The following is a 12,831-nucleotide window of genomic DNA, read 5'->3' as shown; positions in this document are numbered from 1 at the left end:
CTGGTGCCCTGTGGGGCAAAAAAAAAAGATAAATAAATGCCATTGTGGACAGGGATGCATGTATCAGGAAACAAAATGTATCACAAGACTGAGTGTTAGCTTACATTTAATTCAAATTTGTAAAGTCAAAGCAATATTAATTAATTTGGGGATCAGCAAAAAAAGCTAACGCAACCACCACCGTGTACCTACCTAAAAACAACGAATTTAGCAAACAACTGTATATACAACTAGCAGACACAATACTAACCATTTATTGGTCGTGTTTCCAGCTACCTGGCAGAATGTAGGTTCAAAAATTCACTTTACTTACAGCAAAAACAAATCTATGCCTGTAACTTGCACAATGTTCAATTTTCTGCAAAAGCTAGTTGCTAACATTGTCATAGCACATTTAGCTAAAAAGCCTGGCATGATTTCAGCCCTGTCACATTCCAGTCATCTGATAATATTAATTGATTGATTTTTAATGTCAAAAACAGTGATAAATTCAGGTTCATTCTGTCCCTGAACCACAAGAAAATACAGCACCCAAAAGAAATCTTGCTGTGGCTGAACAGTTATTTGCCTTATTTTCACTGTAGCCTGAAGGCATATGACACACCAGGAATGATACTGAGCACCATTGATTGTAAAGGCCCACTATCAGTCTCTCTATGACAGGACTGGGGCAGCACTGGAGCTACCTTCACTGAGAATTATTGGGATTTAGGAGGTTTAAGCTTCTACTGTGAGGCAAGAAATGTAATAGAAGGTGCCATTTTTGGGATGACTAAATGCACTATTCACCAGTAAATGGCACTGTAATATAGTGAATATTCAAGAGGCTCTCTTCATTACAACTACTACAAAAAAAGTGATAACACTTTACATTAAAAAAAAAAGAACAAGCTCTCATTGATGCTGCCTTTTATATGCTGCTCTCAGCACGACGAGCCACACTGCAGAAAATCACTGTGCTGTTGACGCAGGCAAAAACAGACTCACAAGCTGGGGCATGTAAAAAGTGTCAGACTAAGGGTATTTATTTCATTACATGTCTGTTACCACTTATTACTCTGCATCACTCCTTGTGTAGAAAGTGGAAAGTGGAAAAACATGTAACGAGGGTTGAAGTGGAGCCACTTGTGGGTGACTTTATTACACCAGCAAGAAAAACACAGATTATTTAGCTGCTGAGGTTAATGTAAAGCAGATGAGACATCAGCACTTTCTTTTTCATTATGGGTATTCTATGTACGATTATATATCAATTTGTAGCATGTTTTTACTAGTGTTGTATTTCTACTTTCATTTAGCTGCTGGAAACAAAATACCCACTGGGGAAATGAATAAAGACTGAACTTTTTGAGCTCAAGCTCTGATGCTTGCTTTGTCAGTTAAATAAGCCAAAGCTGACAGCTCTTAATACAGCATGGTTTTGATGTGCTAGTGGCAGCTCACATCCATTAGCGGCAACATACATTAACAGAGTATGTGGTTTTGCACACGCACGTACATACTATGCATGCATAGACAAGTGCATACACCCCCTACGTTAATGCATACAAATGTGCACTTTTGCATATCTTAGCCATTTATCACCACAAATGTTACTGTGTTGCAACTGCAGTCTGGTTTCCAGACACTTTGCAGTGATACCTTGCAGTGATACCTGGCAGTGACACCACGCAGTCTCCTCTCATCTTCATACTGAGACCGGACAGACGCTGACTAGCAAAATAAATCAACAGCCTCATTCCTCTGCGCATTAGGTAAACAAACTTGATTACGGGTGGCAACAGTTTGTCGTCTGTTGAATCCAGGTGCCAACTCTCCAAGACCCTTGAAAGTAATTGTCAGCTGAAACAACATACCGCATTGGCAGATATTTTGTGATTCTTAAACTGAGTGACCAGAAAAAAAAAACTGCAATAAACTGGAACAGTAATGTAATAAATTTAAATCTATTTTTGTTTTTTTTTTTGATTTAGACAAATCTCACCTCAAGATACACTTACTTGCTTGTTCTGGAATTTTAAATGTAACCCTCAGTTTTCACCAGAAGAGGTGAGAACCACTTTAGGGACTCCTCATCCATGCTGGCTTAAAGCAAGCCTGTGCAGCATTTGACAAGTCTGTGATAATAGTACTTATTGAAACATAATGTACAACAGTAGCAAAAATAGAGAAAGTCATAGACCCTGCAACCTGACTCAGTGATATCAGTTACAGAGCAACTTCCATGTTAGATTTGGTAACATTAGCTACCAAGCTCCTGCTCATTCCAGACCATGTTAGGCTGCGGCAGAAAAAAACTCTGTATGTATTTAACTGAGAAAGACTTTCAACCATATCACCAGGTCACATTAGTGTTTAATTGTTGATGAGACAGTGTTAGAGAGTTGTTGATACCTGTGGTGGGAAAAAAAAAAAAACTATTAAAAAGGCCTTTCAATATAATGCAGTAAATACACCATCACCACCACAAAAGACGACCTTCAACTGTACAACAGAAATGTGTCAAAACACATAGCATTAAGTGAATTGAATTATAGCACACACAGTTTTACAGCACACAGCACAAATGTATACCTTTATAAAAGGGCCTCAGTGGGCACTGAATGCAACAGGCTTGAGATATTAGTGTCACCGATATTCATTGACCAGTACCTTGGCCTATCTTACTCTGTGTAGTTTACAGTATTTTCTCAGGTGGGTTATGAGAAGGCACTGTACTTTCTGTTCCAATGGAAGCTCCTCCCTCACAGAAAACACCTATAAAAGAGCATGAGCATTAACAATTCATTGATGTCCAGGACCACTCACACTGTCCGTTATGAGGCAGACTTACTTTAGTAACATACCCGTCAAGCCAGTCCAAACAACTCTTTCTGCATCATTAAAATTTTAAAAGCTGCTCAGCATGGAAGCTGGGTAAGTAAGAGACAATTACTGTGTTTGATAGAAATGTAATGCGGTTTCCATTCAAAGGAAGTAAGCACAAACCTTGGGGGGAAGAAAATGACTTATGAAAAAATGACTTGAGGGATGATTTATTTAAAGGAAACTTTTCAGGCTGAGTTTCACGCTAGATGCTATGGACAGTCAGAAGTTCAGTCACGTACAGAGGCTGCTGGAGTATTTTGCATGGATTGAGAGGGGTATTAAACAGAAAATAGAAATCCAAAATCATGAGCACCTATCTCCCGCTGCCATCAATGAAAGATGCTTACACAATCTGTTTGGTAATGGGGGGATGTTTAAGCAGGTTATTACCATTAAAATTCAAATGGAAATAAAGAAGCAGACCTGATTGTAAAGTTAATGCAGCGTGGACCCATTTTACAGCCACTTTCAATCTCTCATAGATAAACCAGTAGATCACTTTAATTAGACAATGTGTTAATTGACTGCAGGTCCTGGGGTGTGATGTGTCAACATTAGTCTCCATCAATGACAACCTCCTCCAGGCACAACACCATTCACTCCGACTGAGAGATACTGAGAATGATTGAGGGTGTGTGTATGTCTGTGTGTATAAGCGCGTGACTTGTCTTTCTTTTTTTTTTTTTTCACGTGTGTGCATGCGTGCAGTAAAGTTTTTGTCTGTCTGCTTGCATGTGAACAAGTGTGTCTCTCAGTGCCAGCTATTTTGTGTATCTATGACCTTGTGAATACATATCAATGTGTGGGAGGGACAGTGCCTGCTGAAGGAGGACAGACAGGAAGAGAAAGAGAAAAAGCAAACAGAAGCCAAGGCAGAAACACAGTATGTGATGCGTGCGATTGCTTCACTGTGGTCTGACATTATTACGTACTCATCGCCTGGCCGCTCTCCCCGGCTCGCCCGTGTTTTGGAAATGGCAAGGGACATCAACATTACAAGGTATCGCACTTGGCTCAGAAAAAAAAAGGTGGATAAGGTCAAGATGCACTCTGCCTCTGGGACTTGGAAGCCCCAGAGGCACAAATCTCAAAGCTCAATATTCCTTAAATCAATCCACAGATGTTCCAACTTTGGACATCAAAAGGAAGACAGTGGGAAGAAGGGGTACCCCACCAGGGGTAAGGGCATTGAGTAGAATGGAAATGAAACTAAATTAAATCTGACACTGGGATGTTCCAATATCATTAACATGCATTTACGTCTTTCCTTGTGAAATGAAGCCGAGCAGTGTTTCTCACAGGTTGAGAATTTGCTTGTGGTGGTAGGTGGTGCAGGATGTGACCAATGTGCATGCAGAGACAATTTACAGTTTACAGTTACAACTTACAGATGTCCCCTATACACCTCACATGCAGACTATCAGTAAATTCAGACAATTTGGAACCAGTTCTTAACTGAAAATGGTTCTTAATTCCAATCCCCACTGCTGGTAGATTCTGATACTCTACTCATTACTATATGTTAAAGCTCCTTTTAGGTTTGCAGGACAGGGCTCATTGCTGGCCAGTCAACCATTGCTTTGCACTGCTGAATGTGTGCTTTGGGTCGCTGCCCTTCTGAAAGATTGAAGACCAGCATGATAGAACCTCCACCATGTTTCACTGTAGCTAGGGTGTTCTTTTACTTAAGGGCTTCGTTTTGTCACCTATAAACAAATTGACGCACTGCATTCCCAAAGAGCTCCTCTCTGGTTTCATCTGTCTATAGAACATTATCCCAGAAAGACTGTGGCTTATCTAAGGTTTTCCAAACATCAATGGTGGTGTCATTCATGGCCTTCAGCCATGGAGCCCTACTTGGTTTAGTGTGAGCATATGGTACAGGCTGAAACCACCACTCCAGATTGCTCCAGGTCAGCCTGAAGCTCTTAAGATGTCTTGCATGTTGTCCTTTCCACAACCCGCACCAACCTTTGAAGACTTCTCTCATTTAGTTTCTTCTTAGCACCACACGATGGAAGCATGTCAACATTGGCGATTGCCTTACAGCCTTTGGAACTGTAAATTTTACTGGTAATGTTTTTTCTGATGTTTTCACACAGCTCTCTTGTCTTTGTCATTGCAAAATAGAAACTGGAAACAACTGAAAGCACTGAAAACTAAGCACAGGTGAGTCTTATTTGTTTTTTATGTTGTTTGAATAACTAATGTAAATTCAGCAAAAGGGAGCCAATAATTGGTTCCAGCATCCATGTCAATATTTTTTACTTCACAGCATGAAAGTGCTTTTTCCTTTTGTTGTTCAATAACATTGGACATTTTATTAAATATTCTGATTATACAAAATCGGTTTATTTGAAGATATTCTGAATGATGTACTTGGAATTCAGCGGTGCCAGTAATTTTTAACAGGACTGTACTTACACAGGCATCTCTCAACCTCACACTCTTTTCCTCACACAGATAATGTCAACACCCTTGTAGTGCCGAACAGGATCAGTGGCCAAGCGTATGATTATCCTCAACTCTCTGAAGTCGTAGCGAGGTGGCTTCCATCAGTGCCTCAGCCACTGTGGCAATCATACAGGAAACATAATGAGGCCATTAGGTTTGGCGAACGCAGCGTTAAAGCCTCTCGTCTGACTGGCTGGGTTTCTACGACACACGTGCTCATAACTTCAAAGCTTTTAGCAGCTTGATGTGATCCGAGATCCGCGGCGTGCTGCAGCAGCAGGTGCAATGCATCCTGATTGGATGGCTTCCTGAATGGCTTCCTTAATGTGGTGGCGTTTCTGTGCAGAGTGCTAAGGAGAGTTTTAACATTATGTGACACTTATAAGTGTATCCGGTGACCTTTAACTGGAGTAATAAAATGCAGTCTAAAATTATGCTGACCTAGTTAACTTCAGGTAAAAAGAAAGAGCTGGATTTTTGTGTATGCAGTCCTAAGGGTTGGATGACTCTGACAGCGGTATGTGTTAGTCTGATATTCTATGCTTAACCGCATTTTCCTGGTTAGATTTCAGTTGATGTGGTTAGTTGCTGTTGCTCTTCCCACACAAAACCTCTGTAAGCAAATGTTGCTTTTTATTCTGCATGGCTAAAATCCTCGCTACACGTTAAGGTATCCAGAAATGAAATGTGACCTACTATAAATTTTGTGACTCATCGTACACATGGAAATTGAAAGCTTATGCATACAGAGTAAGGATTAAGTGATATAACATGCTTTTAAAACCACACTGCATGGAATCAGGAGGTCAAGAGTGAGTCACAGCCCAGCCCCAACTGTTCAGGAACTGCAGCCAAGAGTTTAGCTCTGGAGGCCAGTCAAGACGGATTCTCCATTCATGTTTTGTGGCACATGGCTTCTTGCCACGACATCATACTTCCACTGCAAAAAAACAAGGGACGGGAAACAAATTTGTAGACACTAATTAGAGGAGGGAGGGAGGAGAGATCGAGGGATAAGGGAGATAAGGACCGCTGGAAGGGCTTCATTATTTATGATATTCTAGTTTTTTCCCCTCTCTTTTCCTCCAGAGCAGAGGGCCACCAGGGTAGTGAGAGAGGGAAGAAAAGAAACAACTTTATAATGTATTACCATCAGTAATTTAGGCTGAGGGGTGAGATGGGTAGATGGAAAGTGAGCAGTAACAAGACCCGCCTCTACATCCTAAATCACATCCCCTCGCTGCAGAGACAGTGGTTGGGAATGCTGCACACGGCTCTGTCCTTGATGGTGGGTCTCTCGGCTCTTTCTACGCTGTAGATGGTGCATATAATGACCATAACTTGCAAATGGAAGCCAGTCAGGTTGATGAAGTATTCTACTACAAAATTTTTGCAGCATGTCAGATTCTTTCAAAATAGGAATCGATAGGTATTCCTGTTCAGCATCCTGTAAAAATGCAGATATTGTATTTGTCCTGTTCCTGCCTGAGCATATGTGTGTTTTTGATGTATGACATTTTTCTCTTCAAATGCCACTCATGAAAGTCGGCATGTGTTCCTCCGGTTCTCAAGAGGAATTTGGAATTTCAAACACACAGTCAGCTCCATTGATGACTCGCCAGATATGACTGACCTGCCGCTGCGTGAGTTCTCAAGACTTTAAAAACCACTGTCTTGTGCTAATTTTTTCTCACCTCCCCAATGGATGGAGAACAACAAAGACAGCACCATGTGCCATGGGACATGAAAAAAAAAAATCAAGGGATGAAAATGTGGCGTTCATCAGCTGAGAAGCTGACGCCCAGTCCTGTACTATCTACTAAATTATGCTGATATTTATGGTCACGGTCTTCTTAAAGGAACATATTCACTGTGATTATGCTGGTGGGAGGAAATCTCAAGGCTCCCTTAGAAGAGATTAATGTTTCAAGATCACACTAAAAGAGACACTGCTCTAGCTATCCATTTTGTATTCAAGCTGTCAGTCACAATGCCATTATGCTCATGACTGCTGAGGGTGGGGGGTTACACAGCCTCAAAAATACTTCAGGAGAGAACTTGTCACTTTGCTGAAGGGATGCTTCATTGGAATAATGCCCATGGATGTGATAAATGACAGTTAGTCTCAACATTGCTACCTCTGCATTCCCAGTGAATATTTAAGGTTAAGATTTCGACGTAACCTGCATAAGCCTGAGGCAGAGACATGAAAACACATACAACGACAGACAGAGAAAGAGAGGCAGAGCAGTGGGGGCAGAGACAGCAAGTTGGACAGGTACAGAGAGACAGTGAGAGTGCATTAGCCTTGTGTACACGCCTCAGAGGACACACCATTCCCTCCCCAGGGAACCCACAGCAGTGTCAAGTCCTCCCGGAGGTAGTAGCAATACAAGACACGGCCGACCAATCTGGCTGAAATAAGACTGAGAGAAAGTCTCTAGACCAAAGAGGCTGTGAATTTATGGTTGATGCAGGGGCCAGTCAACCAAACAGCATACCAGTCTGCCAACTGAGATTCATTTACATTTATATTTTAGGCATTTAGTCCTGATGAATTTAAATGGTTGAGCAGACAGGGATTCAGTATCTTGGCTAAAGGTCAGCGGAACAGGGCACATGATGGCCATCCATCCAATCAGTTTGACAGCACCTCAAGATGAGTAATTTTCCACCAAAATAAAATGTCATAGTTCCAATAAGTCCTCCAACCTAAAGGACAAAGCGGGTCATACGTCAGTGCCAGAGCATTTTCTGATCTACTACCCTTCTTAACAACACTGTTTGTCAATGCCTTTCGAAACACATTTAACTGTTACAAAAGTGATTCATGTGCACATTTTCTCATCAACCACCTGTATGGTCATCATTCAGTTAGGTTTAGCAAATTAAAATTACTTAGGTAAGGATAGGAACGATCGTAGTCACATATAAAATAACTGCTCAGTCAAGTTTAGGGAAAGGCTGTGGTCATGTTCACCAAGAAATTACTGTTGGTGTTGGAAAGAAACCAGATGTAAAGAACATCCTGGAGCTAAGGTAAAAGAATGGTCATGGCCATTGGTAAAAGAACAACAATATGGTGAAGTTGGAAACATTGTAGTCAAAATTAAGAGAAACTGTAGGAGACAAGTTACAGCCAAGTCATGCAGACGAGCGGTGTCTCTAGTGTCTGATTTTGACACCAGAGGCCACTACTTGGTTAAGGTTAGAGGATGATCGTGGTTATGGTTAAAAGAACCAATAGGTCAAGGTTGTATAACAACTGTTATCAAAAACTTAATGGTTAAGGTTCAGGTAAGATTGTGGTCGTGGTAAAAAAATAACTTCTTAGAAAAGGTTAGGAATTGTTTGTGATCGCGATTAAAAGAAACCAATGTAAATGGTATGCAAACTCTCATGTCAATGTCAGACACAAGGCCACAACTTGGTGTGAGTTAGTAAATGATCATGGTCATGGTTAAAGACAGAACTACTTGAGTATAGTTCAGCGTCCAACTTTCAGCAACTAGAGACTGCTATCATGGTCATGATTAAAAGAACTTCTGTAGTCACCATTAAAACTGATCAAGCTCATGGAAAGGTTGTGGTCAAGGTTAAAACAGTGGGACGAGATAAGATCAACCAGGTGGCGATGTCTAGAGTCAGAGTCGCACGCAGGCTAAAGGAACTACTGGTCCAACTTTTGGGAACAACTCCTGTTGAGTAAAACAAGACCTACATGTTTGGTTGAACACGGTTAAAGAAAAATCATGATCAAGGTTAAAAGAAACCAACACTGACTGTTGGCAGGAGACAGGGTGGAAACAGTGATGTCCAGTATTATCGTAAGACACCCTGACATCATGCTTCTGCTGCTTTTGCTACTCAGACAAAACAGTCATTATTTACAAGAGGCAACTTGTTAGTCGAATGAAACCACTGGTCATTCAAAGGTTACTTCTTTATGATTTTGGGGGCATTTTCATGTGTATTTGATGGCTGACAAATAGACAAGACAAATAGAGAACACTGACAAGGATCAACAGCTGTCCCCCACAAGAATAGAACCAGGAGTATTGTGGTTTTTGGTATATGTCTTGGCCACTAGTCCAACAGGATGTGGTTTTAAGAGTCTAGCCAAATAACAACCAGTGTTGCTATTGGTCTGGTGAGGACAGTCTCTGTAGCACAGTCAGATAAAAAGTGAAGGAGCCCTTAAAGTGTACAATGGACTACAGAAAGACAGTCAAGATTAAGGTGGCTGAGCCAAACCGATCATCCATCCAACCAGCTAGTCCTTCCGTTAGCCACCCACTTACTCTTACTCTATCCTAACTACTGCTGCAGTTAAGTTAGAGGACTTTAAGCTCAATCTGCCTGTCCTACCACCCCATTCATCACCAGAACAAGCACCAATGGACAATGAAGATTAAGTAGGAGATCTCCTCTCTTGAGGATGCTCCAGAGGCCAGGCTTGATTTCCTTTGTCTTTTGCCAAGAAAGAAAGACTTTGAAATAGAGGCCTCAGTTGTCATGATAATTATTAAAGATTTCAAGCTGAGGGGCGGTGGCATACAATAACCTCCTCACCCTCTCCATCCAGTGCACACTCATGCAGTTATACACACATGCACATACACACAAACATGTTCCACTCACAGCGCCCCAGTCTTCACTGCGGGTTAAAAAACAAGTTCATGCACCGTGTCATAATCAGCTCAGACAAGACTGAATATGTGGAATTTTTTTTTTTTCAAATGGAATAAAGCGAGTGGAGCAGCCACAACAACAAATTAAGCTTGTGAAACCACAAAGAAGAGCCCATCGGCTCCCTGTGAGCTTACATGGTTGTGTAAATGACTTTGATTCATTTTGTCTCATTATTCTCTTCCTATGAGGGCCCTCTTGTGTAAGAGGGGCAGGATTTTAATCCATTTTGTGTGCAGAATGGGCTTGAATGCGGTCAGTGTCATTTTAGAGACCAGTAAGTGGTACTGCGAGAGCTATTTACTGCTGTTGCAAAGATTTACACATGCTATGGCAGCAGGTTGCCCCTGTCTTTGACCTGTACAGTAATGTTGTGGTACTCAAAGAACTGCATGCTGCCCTCCTGCACCCACCGAGCAAGAGAACTTATTCAGGCTCTGATTAAATTGAGCATCTAGTGTTCCTGAAATTACCAAATGTTCTGAATTCACGTTTAGAATAAAAAAAAAGAAGGAGAAGAAAAGGGAGATTTTTCCCTCAGTTTCTATATTTTATGTCAGTGCTGTCACAATCTCTACAATTTAGCACAGCATTTAAACCCTGACTCCATGTCATTAGGCACCATTGTTTTAGGGAGGCACACATCTCCTCCTTGGTGATAATGCAGATGGGGTAAGACTGAACCTCCAAACACTGAACACCCCCCTTTTGGAAAGTCTGTGGTAATGCATCCAGAGCTGACACCTTTTTTACGTGCAGTATAAAAACAGTATCACACACCAGCAGCGGTGACCTACTACGTTTAAAAATTAAATAGGTGCTAAAACAGTCAATAAACCCCGATTAATTAGGTCTTTTTTTAAGCGTTCAGTTTAGCCAGCTCAAAAATTCAGGGGAAGCATGAGGAGTCACACAGAGGAGAAATTCATAATCTAAAGAATTGAGGGGGTTATTGGAGATTGAGCAATAATTTATGACTCCCTCCTTCCCCAGTCAATTAATTTGGATGAGAAACCTCGCATCGGTGGGGAGGAATGAATCATGCATTAGCATTTCTCCAATTCGCTGCAAATAAATCATAAATATTTTTCACACTAAGACTATATATCACGACGAACTAAATATTAAACTCAAAATGCACGACTATCAGACCATGTACTGACAGAGAAAAGTGAAAAAGGTTTGGATAATGTGGCAAAACAGCGACAGGAATGTAACAACAGAGAGGGGTCTTCGTGCGTAATTGGTGAGCGAGTCAAAGGTCGCGGTCGAGTACAATTGACAAACGCAGCAGAAGTCTGGCATTAAGGGAACAGTGCGCGTCGGTGCGCATCTGTAGCTGCCAGTGCACCTGTTAACAGTAAACCACAACTCAGCGGCACGACAGAGCACAAAGTGTCTGCTCTGTGCGTCACGGAGTTTATTCACCCAGCTGCTAAAAATATCGCACTCTCGGGAAAGAGTTCGTGTAAAATGTGGAGTCGTTAAAAGAAGAAGCCGAATATGCAGAGGAAACTTATAATAAACCATGGGTACTTACGCTGCTGTTCTGCCCCGACCAGTAGACCACCGCGTGGTTATGTGCAGAGTCCCCCGTCAGAGCGAAAGTGCTGCTGGTGAGCTTTGGCTCATCCTGCCGGGTATTTCCTCTCCCTTCGTCCCTGTTCCATCTGAAGTCGGACCTGCCCTGCTTCTGTCCCTCTAACAACGAGCCTCGATCCTCCGGAGCGCTCGCATCCACTCCGGTCCGGCCGGTCCACCTGCTCTCGCTGAACTCAGCAAACTCAGGACCGCTTCTCTTCGCTCTCCGGAGCGCAGCATCCTCACCCATCTCGGGCTCCCTTTCGGTAGCACTGCCGCGGTGACTTTCTTCACTGGACCCTGGTGTATCTTCCTTTGTACCAACTCCATCCAAACTGACATCTCTGGGGAACAGGGTGACATCCTCGACAGAAACGCCTGTCTCATGGTCGTCGTCCACTCCAATATTTTGGTCGGTAACCCCGAGTTCCTTAAACTCTACTCGGAGGTTTTTTAGGGTGCTCGGCTCCTCTGTCGGATCAGTGCGCATCCCCAGCTGTAAATTCTCCAGGTGAAGTTGAACTGGTGACGGGCAAGATGCGCAAGTTATCTCCGCCTGGGCATTTTGCAGGGTAAGAGCGGCTATCATCACCCAGATACCCAGAGATAAGTGCAATCCTGGGCAGAAGCCAGCCCAAGTCTCCATCGCTGACAGAGATTTGGGGGGGTGAAGGACCGTTAGAGACCTTTTCCGACACCTTAACTCCCTTTTCTCAGGTCGATATGGAATAACTGGCGCCTCGATTGTCCGCTGGTTGTTTGGGGGGGGCGCAGAAAAGTGCTCTTCAGCGAAACTGTTCACGTCCAAGGATCTTTGGTCGGGAAAGCCACCACACAGGAGGGAGGAGCTGTACCGCAGCCAGCTGCCGAGTGTGCGCCCGGAAGAGAGAGAGAGAGAGAGAGAGAGTGAGGGAGGGAGGGAGGGAGAGAGAGAGACCCTGTCCGTGGTGTCCTCACTGTTTGAAGTTTAGATCTTAGCCATCATCTATGTGTGGCACATATATCAAACACCTAAAATATGTAGAGGTAATAGTACATATGTTCTATACATTATATTTTTTCTATGCAGTTTTGTAATACTGGGTTTTCTTAAGGCTTTGGTGAATCATCATCACCAGCACAGCAGTAACACCATGAACGTGCCTAATGAGTCTCTGCATTTTCAATGAAAACATCTAAACCCCCCCCCCCCCACAAAAAAAAGTCTGAAAAAAGATAAAAAATACTGATATCATTTTA

General features: G+C 42.4%; 1 protein-coding gene across 2 annotated transcripts in view; it reads right to left on the bottom strand.

Moving 5' to 3' along the window:
- sorcs3 (sortilin related VPS10 domain containing receptor 3) overlaps positions 1 to 12,238 on the bottom strand; it is a 183,657-nt gene extending 171,419 nt beyond the window's left edge. The window contains exons 1-2 of one of the 2 annotated variants that reach the window (XM_041035876.1): positions 11,969 to 12,238; positions 11,552 to 11,848 (exon numbers count right to left, since the gene is read on the bottom strand). In XM_041035876.1, the coding sequence (XP_040891810.1) occupies positions 11,552 to 11,848; positions 11,969 to 12,238 (567 nt within the window). Of the gene's footprint in view, positions 1 to 11,551 lie in introns of both variants that reach the window. The other variant, XM_041035874.1, reaches the window with a different exon arrangement.
- Positions 12,239 to 12,831: the final 593 nt, after the last annotated feature.

Source organism: Toxotes jaculatrix, chromosome 4 (genome assembly GCF_017976425.1).
Source record: "Toxotes jaculatrix isolate fToxJac2 chromosome 4, fToxJac2.pri, whole genome shotgun sequence".
In the NCBI taxonomy this organism is placed as follows: Eukaryota; Metazoa; Chordata; class Actinopteri; family Toxotidae; genus Toxotes; species Toxotes jaculatrix.
The sequence above is the reverse complement of the archived record's forward strand: the minus strand, read 5'-3'. Positions and strand labels throughout refer to the sequence as shown.